A 20,492-nucleotide genomic window follows, 5' to 3' on the forward strand; every position below is an offset into this window, starting at 1 on the left:
AGGAAGGATGGATGGGAGGATGGATAGATGATGGCTGGATGGAAGGAAGGATGGATAGATGGATGGATGAACCAGTTGGGGAACACATCATTTGCCATTGCTACAGGTGTCCTTCTAGGTATTCCTTTGAGCAGCCAGCAGAGGGCGCGCATGCTCTCAAAAAGAGCAAGAGGCAGCCTTGGAGGGGACGATGGGCCCTTCGGCACAACAGCTCCTCCATGCAGCCCCCTATTCATGACCCCATCCAGGTGCAAACACCAACAGCCCTATAGGACTTCTTCCTCATAACCCAACGTTTTTATGAAAAAAAATATATATATTAAGCATCACAGGCACATATAGCCTCGAAAGTTTTGAAGCAATGAAGTAAAAGCATCACAAGTCCACTGAGGTTGGGATAAAGGCCACTGGGTGGGGGGACTGGTTCCTGGTTTTCTGCTGGGCACCATACTTCTGTAAGGCCAGCCTCCTTCTCCAGAGAGGATTATCAACAATACAGTTGATAAAATATCTGTTTATCAACAATAAAGTAGAATTTTATGGCTTAAGGGGATGGCGTCTTAAAAGGGCTCTGAGGTCAACTTTATGGAAAACGTGAAAAAAAAAAAAAAAAGTTCTCCAAGTGAGAAAAGTTGTCGGAGAAAACAAACCAACAACTTCTAGTTTTCAAGAACAAACCAATCCTACACTCACAGATGATTTCTCATTAGTGTTATCTGCTTATTTCTACACATATTTGTCATTACAGTACATTTTAAAAGTATACAAAATAGACAAGTGATATAATGAAACCTTGGCATCATCATTAGGTTTCAAAAATCATCAACGTTTTGTCATTCTTATTTTATCTATCCCTCTACTTTTGGGGGTGGGCTGGAGTCATTTGTAGTTGCTTATTCTTCACACTTGAATTGCAGTTTAGTTTATAAAAAAAAACAAATATCACATTTTGGAACATATTTCTTTAAGTCTTACAAAAAAACAAGGCAGACTCCTTGAGGAAATGTCCTCTGTCTTGACTATCTGTGTGGATTTCCATGATCTCTGGAAAATTCCACTACAAAGATGATAAGGCCTCAGGAATGAACACAGGGCAGGAAGGCACCGGAGGGCGCGATTCCCATGCCGGCTGGCTCAGAACATCCCTCGGTGCACTCTGGCATAGGTACTTTGGGGTTAACCAAAGGCATGGGTCACAAGGAGGAAAAATACTTTGTTATAACAGGAGTGAAAGCAGTAACTTTGCTGCCTGTTATTTTAAAATTCAGCCTTAATGCTGAAAAGGCAGGAAGTAGAAAAACTCCAGGCACTGAGGGGGATGTTCATACGCCTACCTCAATTTTAGCAGTTTCTGGCTCGATTTCCCCCTTCCTGTTAGTGTAAAAATTCCATTAAAGTAATTGGAGTCAGGCAAGCGTTGGGCTCCCAGTCAGGCCCTGGATCAGTGAGAAAAATATTCCAGCTGGGAAGGCGTAAGTAAAAAGCCACTTTTTACCTATTCTGGTAAAAGGTGGAATGGCAGCTTGGTGACTCCATTTCTTTTCACGAGAAAGCTGAGCCTTTTCCCGGTCAATGTAAGGGTGCACCGAGGAGGTGGGAGAGCAGCAGGGCTCTGGCATGGCCCAGGCTGTCTGAGTGAAGCCTGCTCAAGGCGCACACACGGCGTCTTGAGGGGAGCGGGCGGGGAGGTGGCCTGTCCAGGGTGGGGCTCTTCTCACCTCTGAGAGGCCTGTGCAGGGGCAGGAAGGGGAGGGACAGTGAACCTCTAGAAAGCCACCGGGAGTGCCGCTGAGGGCCAGGCGGAGCTGGTGGGACCTCAGTGAGGCAGGATGGCCAAATGAGCAACTCCCTAAGTCCCCAGACACTTGGACCGCTGCGTGTTCATCTCAGCGTGCCCTGGCTCACCCCGCACTGGGCCCCGACAGAACCCGCCTGTCTCCTGTGGTAGGTGTGGCTGCACTTCAAGAGCTGTGTGGCCAGGGGAGGGTCTGCGTAGATGGGTGATGGGGGAAGCAACAGGGACAGTGCTCCGGCAGAGATATTTCTGCTTCTTTCTGTCCCTTCTAAGTGTCTCCAAATGCTTAGTGCTCTCAGGGCAGATGCCAAGGTTAGCTAGAGTTACATTTACAATCAAAGGCTGGGTCAGAATCAGGCACTTCTGAAGATACACAGTCCTGGACTAATATAAGTAAAACATTATGTATTATTAAAAGAGATCCAATATAAAAAGTTGTTCCTCCAAAACAAAACAAAAACCAAAACAAGACCTCTCCAAACAATTCTAGTATCTGGGGGGTCACAGTGAGAGCTGCCGCTGCTGGGGCTTGCAGAGCCTCCCTGCCGGCACACCACAAATGGGGTGCCACCCAGCTCCCTCTGTAGTCTCCAGTAGGCTGTGATGTGGATATCATCGTCTCCCATATCTCCCTGGATGCCTGCGTTGGATGAGAAACAGCAGAGCTGCTTCCATCTCCTCCTGATGGCAGCCTGGGCTGGGAGCTAGGAAAGCAAAGTTATAGAGGTGCAGGGAGGTGCTACCCAGGACCGAGGCAGGCATCCACGCAGGGCAATCCAACGCCAAGTGCACAAGTGCAAATGCAGGTGGAGGCAGCGAGTAGATGTGCCTGCCAGAGTGAGGGGCGAGGGAAGACGACATCGGGGTGTGGGCTGGAGGCAGGGATGAAGACCGGGGTTTGTTCCTTGTCCTTTGCAGAGACTGCAGTATGCTTTCATAAGCAAATGGGGGCTTGGCAGGGCAGTGCACAGGGCTTGGGAGGAAGTCCTGGCTGCCTGGAAATGGTGGCAGGACCCCTCCCCATGCGGCAGCAGGGATAGAGGCCAGTCCGGGAAGGGGATCACCTGGACGTTGGAGTCCTGGACCAGGCAGAGCTGCTCCTGGATCTTGTGGAGCTCCTCCTGTTGCCACCGGATATTGGCCTGCAGGATCCGCGTCCGCTGCTCTAGCTGGTCTTTGATGGTCTGGAACATGCTGAACTGTGCCGAAAACTTCAAGGTGGAGCCGAAAAACATAACCAGATGAAAGAGTTATTTCAGCCTTGCAGGCAGATCTTGCTGCTGCTCAGTCTGTACACTTCATTTCCGTCCCTTAGCCGTGTTTCCCAGGGTCCCTAAGGAGCCCGTGGCTGGGTCCTGGGCAGTGAACAGGGGCTGCAGATGAGGTCTGGGCATCCCTGGGGCCCCTGTGCCAGTCTTTCTCAGGCTGGCTATGACAGCAGGCCCGCCTGCATCTGCAGACCTGACTTACTGCCCTGCAGTCTGGGAGGGCCATAGAATCGGGACAGGATTTTGTAAGCAATGTTCACAAACTGATATTCCAAATTTGGAGAGATGAGCAAATGGTTTTAGAGATGAATGTCAAAAGCAGGGCATCAGAGAGTCCCTTTTCTCCCTCATTTAGGGCATAGCAGTTTGTATGTGACAGCTTCACAGGCATTTTTGGGTCTGGTCATTATCCTAAATCTGATGCTGGCTCTCTCCAAACCAGCCTGGGATCATCAAGGACTATTCTCCTCACCCTCCCCACTCCAGGCTTACTTGCTACTATGCACGTCTCCGAAATCTGTGCAAAAAAAGAACAAAAGAATCACCCGGTCTTTACCCGGAGGGTGCCCCTCTCCAGTGTGACCTTGAGGTAAAGACAGGGTGATTGTTTTGGGCCCCCCCTTCCTTTGGACCTTTAATCCTTTCTGCGAAAGGAGGCTGGCCTTACGAAACTTGCAGGTGGTCTCTGCCTCCTGTCCCGTCGCCCTCAACACAGGCTCCTCTGCTTGCAGGAAACACTGGGAGGGATGGCAGGAGGGGCCTGTAGCCCCTGCTCTGGGCTCTCTGGGGCTGTGACTCCCGTATCTTGAGGCGAATGAGTTTGCTAGATTCATTTTGTTTTTCTCTCTCTCCCTTTTCACCATGACTTAGCCTCCACTCCCTCAATCTCTAGCCCAACAATCTCCCTAGTCTCTTTCCGGCCCACTGTCTTTTGCAAATGTCCCCAGGGCCTCTCTCTTTTCCTCTGCCCTTCGACCTCCCAGACACAGAGACGCAAGGAGACCAGGAGACTTGAGAAACAGATAGGATGAAATAACTGAAAGCATAGCTTCTGAGGCAGCGAAATAATAATAAAAAGAACTAGCAAGAATAAGAATAGCAGGTGCTGACATTTGCAGAGACCCTCAGGTGCCAGCTGCTGCCCCAGGCAAGTAGAGGTATGTGTGTTACACTTCTTCACAATGAGCTCATGCCACCGCAGGAGGCTGCACCCTGCTGGAAGTCACACAGCGAGATGGTGGCAGCACCAACATGCAAATCCCAAGTCTTAGGAGCTAAGCGTGGCCAACGAGTTTTGCCCACAAGTCACTCCCACCTTGACCAGAGCAGCTTTGACCTCAGACTTCCTTTAAAAGGAAGGTTCTGTTGCTACCCATGCATTTAAAAATACCTGCGCTGGGCCGGGGGTGGTGACTCACGCCAGTAATCCCAGCATTTTGAGAGTCCGAGGTGGGCGGATCACCTGAGGTCAAGAGTTTGAGACTAGCCTGGCCAACATGGCGAAACCCCGTCTCTACTAAAAAATACACAAATTAGCCAGGCGTGGTAGCGGGCACCTGTAATCCCAGCTACTCAGGAGGCTGAGGCAGGAGAATCACTTGAACCCGGGAGGCGGAGGTTACAGTGAGCCAAGATTGCACCACTGCACTCCAGCCTGGGCAATAGAGTGAGACTCTGTCTGAAAAAAAAAAAAAAAAAAAATATATATATATATATATACATATATAAATAAAAATTAAAAAAAATACCTGCGCTATCCCAGACTCACAAAAATCCCAGTCAGATTGTGACTCATTAGACCACTCTGTGAGGATTTTGAGAGAGAATTCAATGGAGAAAGCAAACAAGTGATCGCAGGTATTTAACGAAACACAAAAGCTTCTCTGGCAGGTTCTACAAAGTTGGGAAACTCAGAGTTGCCCCTTCCACCTGCAGTGGAGGCGGCTCACGGGGACCGAGCTGGCTTGGAAAGGGAGTGGCGACGGGCTGGGTTAGGAGGTGGTAGCTGCCTCTCATGTTATTCTGATTTTTTCAAGGCCTGCCAGACACCCCATCACTGGGCCCTCCTTACCTTCTTGATGGTGATGTTTTTGATGAAGAGATCTACTCTAATTTAAAGACATTTTAGAACCACAGTATGAAGAAAGAGGCTTTTTGGAAAACCAACAGTGACCTAGATAACCACTCCTCAGATTTTGGAGTTTATTTTTTCCTTCCTTTCCCTGAAGGGTGAGGGGAGTGAGAGGAAAAACCCCAGAATCTCATTGTTTCACACGCAGTGGGTATGGGAAGAACTGTGTGGCTTGGAAAGTCGGTATTATGCAGGGATGTCTTAGAGAATATAGTTACTGGCTGGGTGCCGTGGCGCACGCCTGTCATCCCAGCACTTTGGGAAGCTGAGATGGGCGGATCACCTGAGGTCAGGAATTCAAGACCAGCCTGGCCAACCTGGTGAAACCCCGTCTCTACAAAAAATACAAAATTAGCCAGGCGTGGTGGCGCATTCCTGTAATTCCCAGCTACTTGGGAGGCTGAGGCAGGAGAATCGCTGGAACCCAGGAGGCGGAGGTTGCAGTGAGCCAAGATGCTGCGATTGCACTCCAGCCTGGGCGACAAGAGCGAAACTCCATCTCCTAAATAAATAAATAAATAAATAAAAAGAATATAGTTACAATTAAATATAGTACATATGGCAGACTAAGAAGTTCAATAGATGAAAAATCATAATTCCAAAAGGGGCTGCACCACACCCTTGTGTCTTATAAACACAGACGTTCTTTATAACGCAAGACCCAGAAGTAAAGACATCTTCCATTTATGCCCCCTTTGGATTAAAAAGTTACTAATTTCATACCAAATATGCCTTGGAAATGTAAAGAGAAAAACATTATTCAGGGCTTTTTTTTTTTTTGGCCTAATGAGGGTGAATATAGGTAGTTTTAATGAGTAGATCCCAGAAGGCCAGCGTTTACACCACTCCTCAAGCCTCACTCTAGCAGGCAGCACGCCTTAGCACGTGTCTTACTCTAGCAATGCATGAGAGCGCCCCACTAAGAGGGCATATGTTCCAAAATAGCTTTCATCAGTGGTGACAGATGTGTGCCAAGACAGAGAGGGGCACCTGCTGCTGAACCACCATCTGGGACGCAGCTCTAGCTTGTGGCCGTGGTCTGGGCAGAGCTAAGTCTCCTATGAGGGACCTGAAGTCAGAGCTCAGGCCTGGGCAGGGTTCGTCACTCCCCGTGTTCATTACTCCCTGCTGAAGTACATCCCTGCTGTCTCCCTGCCGCACCATCTGGCAACCTCCTACCCACCTTTCAAGGCCAAGTCAAGCGTCACCTCCTCCAGGAAGCCACGTCAGACTTCTCTGGGCAGAATATTTCCTTCATGGTTCTATAAAAACGCATGCCCTGCCACGGCGGCGTCTCTGTTTACATGCCTGTCTCTCCCTTTAGTTCTGAGTACTAAAAGCAAGGGCTGACTTACATCCTTACATCCCTAACACCTCGCTCACTGACTGACCCAAATAGTAACTCACCGAATGTTGTTGAAACAAGGATGGAATTACTCAGCAAAGCCGTAATCCCTCTCTTTTCTTTCTTTTTTTAAACAAATGTGCTATTTATAGTGCTGGACTCACGGGTTTTAGATCCTTTCAGTCTTTCTATGACATGCAGCCCAATTCACACCTTTTCTAAACTACCACGGCCACTTGGGAGTCGTAAAGAACAAGAGGAATGTGGAAAAGTGGCAAAGAGGTGAACAGAGACTCTTAAAAGAATTAAAAAAACAAACCCTGGACTTTTGCAGCAACTTGGATGGAGCTGGAGGTCATTATTCTAAGTGAAGCAACTCAGGAATGGAAAACCAAATATCATATGTTTTCACTTCTAAGTGGGAGCTAAACTATGAGGCCACAAAGGCATAAGAATGAAATACTGGACTTGGGGGCTGGTGGGAGGAAGGGTGAGGGGCATGAGGCATAAAGGACTACGTATTGGGTGCAGTGTACACTACTCGGGTGACAGGTACACAAAATCTCAGAAATCACCCCTAAGGAACTTATCCATATAACCAAACACCACCTGTTCCCCCAAAACTACTGAAATTTAAAAAAAGAAAAACCCAGACACCGGAAAAAAGAACTGGGAGACGAGAGGGTGGGTGTGGGGGGAACCTCATGGCTGGACACAGGCCACATGTACATCAGGAGGGACATTCTCCCACATCAGGGCCTTGGTTGGTACCCAAGTACACAAGACCGTCAGTGCAGCACACTGCGGGCTGCTGGCCTGAGAGCGGCTGCCCTTCCCTGGGTCCCAGACTCACCTGTGCCATGGGAGCGGGTGTGCTCTGGAGAATGGTCTGAGGCAGGAGCTGCTGTGTGAGGTCGCAGGACGATGGGGAAGGCAGAGGGGCCTGTGGGAGAGAAAGGGACTTTGTTACCACTGCTTCTGCCATTCCAGGAGACAGGGATGTGGTCTCTTGGTCCAGTGGGTTCTCTGCGTTCCACACTGGGGTGAACAGCTGAAAGTCAAGACTTCTAGAAAGTATAGGTGTCTGTTCCCTGGCTGCACTGCTTCCCATGTAGGGCACACAGGCAGAGCTCCCGCACAACTGGTGCAGGCTCCCGCCCCACCACAGTGTGCTCTGCCAGGCTGCTGCTACCCGCCCAAGCCTGGTAGCTCAGCTCCATTTCCCTTCCCTTGCCTGCTGTCCTGGACTCCGCCCTGGGTGGATTTGGTTGCCCTCCTCCCAAATGGATTAATTCTTAGCGGTGTCATCAAGCAGGATGATGTGCGTGAACTGCTACCACGAGCTGGCCTGTGCATCCGTATCTTTTCTGCTCAGTGCTGATACAGATGGACAGACCATGCACGTTTGTCCAAGAACTCATCCAGGCGGTGAGGACTGGGGCAATTTCACCAGCCTCTGTCCAGAACCTTTTGAGAGACTCCGGGGAAGTGAGCTGAGTGATATCTGTGTTCCCTGATCACTCGGGTGGGTGGGGGAGACAACGTATAGGAACAAGAAATGAAACACTCTGCTTCACGGGCTAGTGGGTTTTTTTTAAAAGAACAGTGAAAGGACTCGTCTGAAGTTATTCCGACACGGCCCCTCGTTGCTAGGGCCTATATAAAAAAGCAGCTCAAATGGAAAGTGTCACCCAGGACAGCACTGGGACGGAATGACACCAGGAGACCTTGTTTCAGTGAGAAGTCCCAGGCACAGGGCTGAACCAGAAGCTGGTCTGGGCTCGGTTTCCCTGCACAGCTGGGAGGAGACGGAAGCACTCTGGGCCTCCATTGTTGGCAGAGTGAGTCACACTGGACAGGAGAGTCTGGAAGAATGGCAGGCACAGCTTGCAAGCGCATCTGGAGGTGGCTGGAGAGAAAATAAGTGGTCTTTGCCATGTTCTACTTGAAAATGAAACGCATCGCCCAAGCTTCTCAAGCAGGGTGCGCAAAGCCTTTATGGAGACAGCAGGCAGGAAGGTGGCACGTTCACTCCATCTCAAAGTGACAGTGAAGTGTGGGTGGGAGGGGCTTGGCAACTATCTGGAGGTGGCCCCTAAAATTCCTGGGTACTTCTCCCATCTAGAAGTGGAGGTATATATCCCTCTCGATGGGTGAGCTCGGGACTGCTTTGACCAAGAGGTATGGCAGTGGTGACACGATGTTGACTTCCATGGCTAGGTCACAGAGGGCTGCATGGCTCCTGCCTGCCTCTCCAGATGTCTCCTCTTGGAACCCGGAGTCCACCACCATGCCAGGAGCAGCCTAAGGCTTGAGAGGCCTGTGCAAGTCGATGACAGAGGGCCTCGGATGAGCCCAGCCCTCAGCCACCCAGCCTGGGTGCCGGACATTCATGTGCAGCCACCATCTGGAGGCGGGGTTTCTGCAGCCTAGGCCCACGAGACCCCCGACACCAAGGAGCAGAGAAGTGCCATCCCCATGATGCCCTTTCTGAATTCCTGACCCAGGTTCCATGAACTTGATACACATGGTTGCTTTAGGCCACTAAGTTAGGTGTAGTTTGCTACCTGGCAATAGATGACCAGAGTGATGCATGCCAGCGACTTTACACATGGCCAGTGCGCTTTCTCAGGGCCATGCATCCCCTGACGTTCTGGAAGAATCTGGCACACGTTGGGGTCAGGTCCTACCTGGTATGTGCAGAGGTACATTTTTGTTGCCACTGAGCTGCTCAAACATTTACACCAGCATGAAAGGGGATTCGAAACAGAAGAATCCTAATTGTGTAGCCTCAGGGGCTCTAGGGGTATGACGGTATGACCCCGGGTTTGCAGTTTTGCCTTTTATCCTTAAAATTCACTTGGATTTTGTATTCTATGGATACGCATCCATGTTAATTTTGTCATGCAAATGTTTAAAATTAGTTGCCAATTAAATTACTTAACTTCCCACCCCTATCTGCCACCCTACACTCTCAGTCCCTAAGTAAGAGGATCCTCTGGGCAGACGCAGCACATCGCCTGTGGCTCTGCAGCCCCCACCACATTGTGGCGTATTCCCGTGGAGGAGTTTGGGGCCACACACTTACCGGCATGGTGGCTGCCTGGCTGAGCCCGGGGACAGGTAACTCTTGGGGCAGGGTGGCTGATCTTGGCAAAGCCGGGGTGCTGGCCTCTGCCATCAGCTTGGTGGGAGTGGCTGTAAGAAAGCAACGAATGACCTTCCTAACTTAGACGTACTTAGCATGTACTCATCCGAAGAGGAGACCCATGACCGTGGTGTGCTAACACAAGAGCTCAGCTGGGATCGCTGATAAAGGAAATCCACCATGCAGGGTTGAGGTGAACCACAGAAGCCCAGCCTGGCAGCGGGTAGGAGAAACCACAAACACTCCCAAAACTTCATTTCTGCTGCTTGGTCCGGTGAGCTGCCTGATCAGGTGCCTCCCCAGAATTACTAAAAGCAGCCAAGGGATCAGATCTGTGTGCCGCCCACTCAAGGTCTTGGCTTGGCACTGAATGGATACCAGAGTGTGGTGAGGTGATCGGAAGGCGGGAAGTCTGGGAAAGGAAAGGAGGAGTATAGACTGCATGGCATCCTCTGTTGCAGGCACAGACGGCCCGGGGACCCTCTGTGGGGCTGTCCCTCTGGTCCGATGGGGTCCCCCGTGCCACTCCCCATCCATGGACTCGCACTCACAGGTGGGTTCTGACATGGCTGTGTGTGAGGATTTGTGGGAACTTCTTGAGGACGCTGATGGCGAATGACTGGTATTAAGGCCCGAGGCACCCACGTCGAGTGCATTAAAGTGCTGCCGAGGTTCCAGGCTTGAGCCCTTGTCCTGAAACACACACATCAAACAGTCCTCATGTCAGCATCCAGAGGAAAGAATCACTGGGCGTGACTTCAGTTCTAAATATGTCGACAACCTCAGGGGCTGCTGAGACAAATACCATAGTTGTTTAGGGACGATTCCAAAGACGCTTGGGTAGTGTATATACATACATGTAACCTAAAGCCCCAGAGAGGCTTGGAGCCGAAGAGCAGTGTTTATTACCCTTTCTTGCCTTTGGTTTTTATTGTTGATATTTTCGTAACTGACTTTGCATTTTATTTTGTCCACAACATTGTCACCTCACCACACAGCATCTTGACTTTCCAAGAAGAGGGAAACAGTTCTAGAAATAAGGTTGCTGCTGGCAGTGGATTGTAAACTCATCCAGTGGGACAGGTGCCTTTGGACCTTCCTGGGTCTTTCCCATGCTTTCTCCTGTGACTCATTCTCTGCAGCCTCAGTGTCCCCTGGAGTGGAGAACCAGTGAGGGCAAGGGGTCTCATGTCTTTCAACCTCTCGCTCCTGACTGACCCTGGCTCTCAGGATGTCTCTGCCTCAAATACAGTGTGATGAGAAAGCAGCTGTGACTGACTGACTCTGAAGGACCGTTTATCCATCCTCTGTGGCCTAGCTCTTATAGGCACATGAAAACGGGCTGGGCGCGGTGGCTCACGCCTGTAATCCCAGCTCTTTGGGAGGCTGAGGCAGGCGGATCATTTGAGGTCAGGAGTTCGAGACCAGCCTGGCCAACATGGTGAAACACCATCTTTACTAAAAATACAAAAATTAGCTGGATGTGGTGGCAGGCGCCTGTAATCCCAGCTACTTGGGAGGCTGAAGCAGGAGAACAGCTTGAACTTTGCAGACAGAGGTTGCAGTGAGCTGAGATCATGCCACTGCACTCCAGCCTGGGCGCCTGGGCAACGTAGTGAGACAAGGTCTAAAAAAATAATAATAAACAAAACAAAGGTTGGGATCATTTTTAAGCTAAAGAAGAAAACAAAACAGTGACTACCCTCCTGAGCCGCATTCCTACCTAGTCTTAGAAGAATGGAAACTGCCAGAATCTCTGGGCTACGTCAGTGGGCTGGTCTGTGTCCCATGGCCTTGGGTATGACATCCCATGCGTGCGTCTATGTGACTGTTTTGTCTTTTGTGTCACGGCTGCAGTGGGGGTGGACGCTGTGCGCGTACAGTAGGGCTGAAGTGACTGACATGTGACCTACGGGCCTTTGTGCAAAACAGAAATAGCAGATGTGGCTGGATGTGCTGAGGTAAATGGCAATTTGGGGACCTTGCTGCTTGGTTACAGTTTCCCTTTGACCAGGCTCCTTAGAGCGGGGTCCCTGGACCACGGCTCTTGGTGAATTACGTGTTCCTAGTCAGCAGAGAAGTCGGTCCAGGAAGTGAGAATAAGCACGGAGGAACTTTGATGCCCATTTGACATCTCTGCACATCACATTCACACACAGGAATCTGCATTTTACAAATGCACTGGACAGTGACAGACAGCAAAGCTATAAAAACCAAACCGGTTCGACATCACAGATAGTTTGGGAGCTTTGGTGGGAGCTTTTACTTTAAAGGGATTTCTTAACCCAGTGCCCAAGATTGTGTTTGTATTTTTATTATTATTTTCTTTGAGACCGAGTTTCACTCTGTTGCCCAGGCTAGAGTGCAGTGGTGCAATCTTGGCTCACTGCAACCTCTGCCTTTGGGGTTCAAGTGATTCTCCAGCCTCAGCCTCCCGAATAGCTGGGATTACAGGTGCACGCCACCACGCCCAGCTAATTTTTGTATTCTTAGTGGAGACTGGGTTTCTCCATGTTGGTCAGGCTGGTCTCGAACTCCTGACCTTGTGATCTCCCTGCCTCAGCCTCCCAAAGTGCTGGGATTACAGGCATGAGCCACCGCGCCCGGTGATTGTGTTTGTATCTATACATATGTGCATTTTGATGAGAAGACATTCTTTCACAGGGCTCCAGGACTGCCCAAGGATCAGAAACCTCAATGATAAATTTCTGACTGGATGATACACACTACGCCTGTTCTTCAGCCATGATGTAAGATGTGTCTAACATCTGCCTATTAGCAGCTGAATTCCCTTCTATGACATGATACATAATGTATAGTGTGACAGGGCTGGGTAATAAACACTTCCATAAACAATGTCAGCTGCGTCCTATCAGCGCGCTGGTGATGAATTACCATGGAACACACCACCACATGACACAGCAGCCGGGGAGGCTCTGCCAAGGCACCCACTGCTCTCTGATCTTGAAAGGTGATTTCTCCTTCCTCCCAACTTGGCCCTTCAGGGTAAGAGATGCTTCTGTTGGACCACAGACAGCCTGCAAGGCTGGACCACTTCTGTGGCACCAGCCTCTGGCCCAAGGCTCTGGATTTGGGGTCACTGGGCCCCCTGGAAGTTGAGCTTCACCAATTCTAAGAGGTACTCCCCTCTCCAGCACTCACATTTGAACACTTCTGAAGTTAAGATGTGTCCTTCCCTTGATGAAAAGAAACTCTTGTTTCAGAGATTGGTTGGCAGCAATTTTTCTCCTAGTGGGAGAAAAAACCATGTGGAGGCCAGACACAGTGGCTCACGCCTGCAATCCCAGCACTGTGGGAAGCTGAGGCGGGAAGATCACTTGAGGTCAGGAGTTCGAGACCAGCCTGGCCAACACAGTGAAACCCTGTCTCTATAAAAGACACAAAAATTAGCCGGGCGTGGTGGCGGGCACCTGTAATCCCGGCTACTTGGGAGACTAAAGCAGGAGCATTGCTTGATCCAGGAGGTGGAGGTTGCAGCGAGCCGAGATCAAGACTGCACCACTGCGCTCCAGCTGGGGCAACAAAGTGAGACTTCGTCTCAAAAAAAAAAAAAAAAAAAAAAAGAAAAGAAAAAGGAAAAAAGAAAAATTCATGTGGATCTTCCAGTTGACAGCTTCCTTAACTTTGATGAAATATAACACTCCCTCCCTTTCTTGCTTTTTTTCCTTTTCTCCCAACATTTGTGTCTGCTTTAAGAATGGATTCCGAGGAACAGGGCTCTGGTCTACTTGCAGATGGTCCCCAAGGTTCCCAGGAGCTGTGGACCAGGAGCAGGGACAAGGAGACGTCTGGCTAGGCAGAGGGGAGCCGAGGGCTCAGTGTGGAAGGAAGGACGGAAGGGGCTCTGTGGAGGGAATGCCTTTCTAAAGCAGGGCTCCCTGACCCTGAGCTGGCTCCAGCGTGATGTTCACCAAGACCCCTGAACACACAAATAGAAAGCACAGGTGACAGGGAGGATGGTCTGCGAGGGCAGTCTCCCCATAGGGTGCCTGCATCCTGGAGAGGGCGCCTGGGTCCTGGAGGCGGTGCCATGGCCCTCAAGCGAAGGAAGACCAGGGACTCTGGAATTCCTCCACAACCCAGCGGGGGACGGAGGAACTCCCCCGTGTCTTATCTGTGGAGGAAATGCCCAGTGGACTCACTGGAGCCATGCTTGTAAGGCTGGAAAGTCATCAAGCCATGCTTTGAGTCCAGGGGCTGTGTGTAATCCAGCTCTACAGGCTCTTTCTTTTCTTCTCTTTTTTTTTTTTTTTTGAGATAGAGTCTTACTCTGTCATCCAGGCTGGAGTATGGTGGCACAATCATAGCTCACCACAGCCTCCATGTGATGGCCTCAAGGGATCCTCCTACCTCAGCCTCCTGCATAGCTTGGATGTGTCCTTCCATTGATGAAAATAAACCCTTGTGGCAGAGACTGGTTGACTGCATTTTCTTCCTAGCCAGCCTTGGCTGTATCCATCTAGTGGGAATGGCCATACCTTTAGTGCTGAGGAGTGGAGGGCCTCGGATGGCGGGTCTTCCAGAGCCAGCTCCTGCCTCCTTTCCACCCGGACGTCTGCATAACTGCACAGGAAATTAAGAGACCGCAGTGGAGATGGAGCATTCCAGGACGGGACGACACCCCCTGAACAGACTGCAAGGTACATCGAGGTTCTCTAGGTAACCCTTGCCCCCCACAACAGTCAACACAGAGGAGCCTAGCCTGTGACTTGTTGGAAGGAATGAGCATCGTTCTCTGCCTTAAATTCCACCTGAGTGACTTACAATATGACGTTCAACATCTTTTTATTTCTAGGATGTCTTTATTCCCCTCTCATTTACTATTCTTTTTACTTCCCTGAAATCTCCAATTGTAATTGTCTTTAAAAAACCCATTTTCATCTATGGGATAAGCTGCTGCCTTTAAATAATTAGAAGCCTTTCTTAAAACCTGCTCAGTCTGGACCGTGCATATGGAAGAGTGACACAAAACTTTTTTAGTAGTTACATTTCTCAGAAAGTTTCCTCTCAAACAAACGCAGGAATAGCCAAATCCAGACCGTAGATGAGCCCACAGGCCCACTTTTCAGGAGTGTGGGTAAACCCACTCAACACAGTGATGCCTCAGTGATCCCGTGGTGCCTCTGCCCTGGGTGTGGACAGCCCGGGGTAAGAGGCCTTGGGAAGTGACGTGGCTCCTGGGCCTCCGGAATGCCTGCCACCTGATTCATTCACTCTCTTCTCTCCCTCCTTTCTCTGAGAGTTTCTTCCAAGGATTTGAGAGGTGGAGGATGGAGAAGAAGAGCTGGTAGAGGGCATAGCCTAAAGAGTGAGGGGTCAGAGCTGCCCAGCCTTCCCTGGGGGTAGTGGGCCCTCAGGCAGAGAACCAGGCTGGGTGGCAACAAGTGGCTGCCAGGGAGTCAGAGACCACTGCTGCTGCACGCCCAGTGGCGGGCTGGGAATCCAAGATCAAGTCCCTGAGTGAGGGCACAAAGTGTGGTCAAGTGGGATCAGGGTCATTGGCTGCTGAAAACTAGTGTTTCTCCCCTCTTCTGCATGTTAAGGAAGAATGCCTGGTTTGGTGACCTGATGTATGTATGCTGTGTGTGTGTGTGTGTGTGTGTGTGTGCACAGTGTCTGTTACATATATATAGTCATGTGCTTATGGGACATTAGTGTTTCCCAAAGACTGGAACGCCGTATTTTTACTGTACCTTTTCTGTGTTCAGATGCGTTTAGATGCACACTTACACCTGTGCTATGACTACCTGTAGTGTTCAGCACAACAGCATGCTGTACAGGCGTGTAGCCTAGGAACAATACACTATATGGTATAGCCAAGGGACCACACCATCTAGTGTGTCCAGTACACTCTATGTTTGCATGATGACAAAATCACCTAATGACACATTTCTCGAAACATCCATTATCAAGCAGCAAGTGGCTTATATAAGAAATGCATATGAAATTTAAAGTAGGTTTTTCTAATTTATGGAATACTATGCAGCCATAAAAAAGAATGAGTTCATGTCCTCTGCAGGAACATGGATGAAGCTGGAAGCCATCATCCTCAGCAAACTAACACAGGAACAGAAAACCACACACCGCATGTTCTCACTCATAAGTGGGAGCTGAACAATGAGAACACATGGACACAGGGAGGGGAACATCACACACCAGGGCCTGTGGGCAGTGGGGGTGGTAGGGCACAAAGGGAGGGAGAGCATTAGGACAAATACCTAATACATGTGGGGCTTAAAACCTAAATGATGGGTTGACAGGTGCAGCAAACCACCAAAGCACATGTATACCTGTGTAACAAATCTGCACATTCTGTACATGAATCCCAGAAAGTTAAAAAAAAAAAAAAAAAAAGGCATGCTGTCCTTCCAACTTTTCTTTCTTTGCCCTTCTCCAAGGCTTTTCTGTCGGCCAGCTTAAAACTAATTTACGTTCTTAAAATTTCTGTAGTGCGGGAGAGGACCATTTTCCCCTTCATCGTTGGGAGAGGTGACCCACAAAGGCGGCATCTATGAAACCCTGGCCACACTGCGTCTCTTTGAAGTCCTGCTCACCCGCCCTGGGTGGAGGGCTCCCTGAGGCCAGCAGGGACCTCCCGGGAACCTGCACCCACTGGCAGCCAGGCTGTTTTCCCAACACTGCCTCAGTTGCCAGCAGGGGTTTTTAAAGCATTAAAAATAAAGGGGAATATGTGTTTGAGTTATTTAGAGTTAAAATTTAAATTTTCTACTCAAAGCAGGGACAAGGGAAGGCTGTGGGTTGGATGGAGATGGGAAAATATGTAAGTAGGTCAGTGAAGCAGTCACTTACTAAGTAATATCCTGGCAGCCTGCGAGAGTCCATGAGGCGTTCAAAGGGGCCTGACTGAGAGCTTAAAAGGAGTCTCAGCCCTGGGAGGGCAGAGCCAGTGGTGCCCGGAAGCGAGCTGAGCTCTGGGAATTGTGCTGTTAACGGCAGGGGATGGCCTGGGCTTGATCCTCGAAATGGGGAACACCTGAGTGACTGCTGATCTGACTCGGCCATCAGGGGCCACCCTGTACCCCGCCGAGGTGCGACAAGGACGCAGCCGCACCCCTGCCCGTGCACGGTACCTGACCACCGAGTGTGTGCACACGATGAACTCGGGCTTGGAGTTCCACTGGTGGTAGGTGATGTAGTAGTGAGTCTGCAGCCAAATCCACTGCTGACCTTTGGTCAGAAACCGGTAGCAACACGACTTCCCTTTGCCAAACTGCATCACTGTGAGTAGAAAACGGATTCTGCATATAACCAATGTTAATATAAAAGTGATCCTTTCCCCCGGAGTTATTGTTAAGATCAGCTTTCAAAAGGACAATACCAAACAGGGCTTGTTTCCCCGGTTGCCCTGTATTTTAAGTAACTATCAGGATCGTGGTGTACTGTCATGAATTCTTAAACAGTAGAAGAGTGATCCATATATTTTCCCAAATGCTCAGAAGCTTAAAGAGATCCTCAAATAAGGGCAGATGCAGACGGATTTTCAAACTGCAGGTTTAATGAAACAGAGGCCCAGGTTTGCCTGCTGCTCATCTTCCCACTGCAGGCAGAGCCGTCTCTGGAGCTGCAGGAGCCCAGGAGAGAGCATCCAGAATTGGCCCGAAAACAGACCTGCCAGCCAGCAACCTCTAGACAGACTCTGTGGCTGTCAGTCAGCGGTTCATGCTCAGCTGACACGGTTCTCAAATAAAGAGTTGAGGACAGATGCCTCCACCCCAGGCTTCCTCCTTCCCCAGAGCCGCGTGGAGCCCCCCATCGTGATGTCTGTTGGTGGCTCCTCCAGGGGCGTCCAGAGCAGAATGGAGGCTGACGGTGTATCAAGCCTGGGCAGGGCAGAAAGATGGACTACGGATTCAAGGAAGAAGCATGATTTGAGGGGAGGGGGGAGGGATTGCATTGGGGAGTTATACCTGATATAAATGATGAATTGATGGGTGCTGACGAGTTGATGGGTGCAGCACACCAACATGGCACATGTATACATATGTAACAAACCTGCACGTTATGCACATGTACCCTAGAACTTAAAGTATAATAATAAAAAAAAAAAAAAAAAAAAGAAGCATGATTTGGGTTTTATTGCCACGGTGCCTGGAATTTAGCACCTCTTTAGGTAAATGGTTAAGAGAAATCTCAGCTAGGAAACGAATGCTACAAAAGGACGCCGACTTGGAGAATGGGACTCTCTGAAGAGGAGAGAAGCCCAGCAGATGGAGGGTATGGCCTCCACAGAGCAAGGACCTCTTGCCCAAGCCATTGAGAAGCCTTTCAAATGCTGAACGTCATCTTCACTTGGGGATCTTGTTAAAATAGACACCCTGATTGAGTAGGCCCGATTCTACAAGTGTAGCATCCTTCCTATGATGCCTATGCAGCGTGGTCCTAGACCACACTTTCGAGGAGCAACGAGTTAGTTTTAATGATTAGCTTTAAATTCTAACAGCCAATCCAGATGGAACTCAAGCCTATTCTTCCTTCCCTCTCCACAGAAGAGAAAGTTCTGGCCAGACACGGTGGCTCACGCCCGTAATCCAAGCATTTTGGGAGGCCGAGGTGAGCAGATCACTTGAAGTCAGGAGTTTGAGACCAGCCTGACCAACATGGTGAAACCCTATCTCTACTAAAAATACAGAAAATCAGCTGGGCGTGGTGGCACGCGCCTGTAATCCCAACTACTCCGGAGGCTGAGGTGGGAGAATCGCTTGAACCCGGGAGGCGAAGCTTGCAGTGAGCTGAGATTGCACCACTGCACTCCAGCCTGAGTGACAGAGCGAGAATCTGTCTCAAAAAAATAGTTCTCATGGGTACTACAGGTGAGGCATCTTTTAAAGCACAATGTTAGTGGTCAGCTCATGCATCAGGATCAACAGGTCAGTGTTCCTGTTTAAAGTTGAGAGTTGGCACTGAAAATACAGCTTTAAGCGGTTCATTCTTGAAGTCACTTGCTAAAGTGAGAACTTGGACAAGCTTGTAATTCTCACTCCCCCACATCATAAGTCCCATCTCCCATACATTTGCTAATGTGTTCCCCTCTTCTGTGGCAAAGAGCCTTCCCTGAACCCCAGCTGTGAGGGTCCTCTTGGGTCTCCCAATATGCTGTGTGCATCCCCTTCAGTGCACCAACCACATCCCACAAAGTCACCCATTTCTGGCTTTCCCAGCAGACCTGCCCTGCGGGACGGCAAGTAGGTACTGATCACCCCCATCTGCCGGGCTACTCAATATCCGGCCTATGGTTAGCGAGAAATACATATCTGCTGATGAAAGAACAGTTATGAGAACCTGGTATTTTATCTCTGAAATGCATAACTTAAAAAAAAGTCCCTGCATCACCTTAGTTTCTTAATTAGGGTTCAACAGGACGCCTGTCTGGATGACAGTGGGAAGGTGCTAGGGTTTGGGGCCAAGTGAATTCCAGGTGAAAACCTGATATGGGGGTAGATGCAGATAAGGGGCCTCCACCATGACTCCAGATCATCTCAGAGAAAACCAAGTTCCCCACCTTAAAAAGAAACCGGGTAACGAGCAGAGACATCTGGAGTCCTAGAGCCCTGCTGCCGGGCTCCACTGGAGTGAACACAAGGCCCCCATGCCTGGGCTGGGCAGTGGTACTCACGGTGCTGGTGGCACCTGGCCAGGAGCTCCAGGTCATCGATGTGGTAGTAGTCATAGCCCGAGGTTCCCAGCACTTCAAAAGGCAGGTATCCTATGATTGGAGGGGCTCTGCACAAGGACAAAGAGGACTTGTCATCAGGGAGGAGACACACTGCAGGACTCACCCTGGTGGCCATGACTTTCCATAATGATCAACATGGAGGCCTCATTTCTCAAGAACGAGGGGAGAAAAATAACTCTGCAATGGTCAAAACCAGAGAGGCTGTGTTTTCCAAGGGGCTCAACCTTTTTTTTTTGGCATATAGATACTCCTTTCCCTTGGCATAACTTGGCCCAGATAACAATAAGCTTTATCACTTCTGGGTAATTAAAAACAGCTACAGATTGGATCAACCCAACACCAAAGTGTAATACAAAATTAAAGGGTGGGGAGGGGCGATTTGGAGTTCTTCAACTGCAAATCATGTTACAAAAGAAAAAGTAAATATTGGGCTCAAGGATCAAAGGAAGTTGAAAAAAATGAGATGAGAGATTTGTCTCACACTTGCTGCTGCCTTCCTGGGAGCTGGGAAGGGCCCCAAGGGAGGATCATCCCAAAGACGGCCCGGGGCTGAGGCATCAGACCCGAATACAGAACATATTCACGACGGGGCAGATGCAGTTGGAGAGCAACCACCCACCCTTGGCAGGGACGACTGTTCCTAGCGCCAGAGAGTCCTTCTCCTTCAATGGACCAGGGCCGACTCTTCTCTCCCAAGGAGAGCCTGGCTCACGCAAACAAGACTTGAGAAGGGCCCAACCCAAATATGTTTTTCTTTTCTCAAACCTGTGATCCAGAAATAAAAATTTCCATTCCAAGCTATGCCTTGAAGTGAATTCCTCTAAAGGTTCGTCAACTATGCACATTTCCTGTATTGGAAGCAGAAAAAAAAAAAAAAAAAAAGTTGCTTGGGTGCCAGATGCTCACCCTAGGTTTGTTCAAGAGGAACGCATGGTGGGTAACAGAAGTTAAAATCATTTTGAGCAAGTCTCCAAGTCGTGTTGGACTGAAACTCATCATCTGTAGCTAATTTCGGTATTAGCTGATACTAAATTTATTTCACAAGCTGGGGAAAAATACCTAGGAGCCAAAATGTCACACCATCCCTTCC

General features: G+C 49.6%; 1 protein-coding gene across 5 annotated transcripts in view; it reads right to left on the reverse strand.

Moving 5' to 3' along the window:
• The window catches only part of NPAS2 (neuronal PAS domain protein 2), a 183,954-nt gene that overhangs the window by 13,053 nt on the left and 150,409 nt on the right, over positions 1–20,492 (reverse strand). For all 5 annotated transcript variants that reach the window (XR_002731472.1, XR_002731471.1, XM_023211375.1 and 2 more), the window contains exons 9-16: positions 20,168–20,250; positions 19,343–19,449; positions 16,800–16,947; positions 14,187–14,271; positions 10,239–10,380; positions 9,628–9,737; positions 7,393–7,482; positions 2,860–3,006 (exon numbers count right to left, since the gene is read on the reverse strand). Coding sequence is in view for 3 of the 5 variants with exons in the window: in XM_023211375.1 (XP_023067143.1) it covers positions 2,860–3,006; positions 7,393–7,482; positions 9,628–9,737; positions 10,239–10,380; positions 14,187–14,271; positions 16,800–16,947; positions 19,343–19,449; positions 20,168–20,250 (912 nt within the window). In the remaining 2 variants the exon portion in view is untranslated. The remainder of the gene's footprint in view (positions 1–2,859; positions 3,007–7,392; positions 7,483–9,627; positions 9,738–10,238; positions 10,381–14,186; positions 14,272–16,799; positions 16,948–19,342; positions 19,450–20,167; positions 20,251–20,492) is intronic.

This window comes from Piliocolobus tephrosceles, chromosome 15 (genome assembly GCF_002776525.5).
Source record: "Piliocolobus tephrosceles isolate RC106 chromosome 15, ASM277652v3, whole genome shotgun sequence".
In the NCBI taxonomy this organism is placed as follows: Eukaryota; Metazoa; Chordata; class Mammalia; order Primates; family Cercopithecidae; genus Piliocolobus; species Piliocolobus tephrosceles.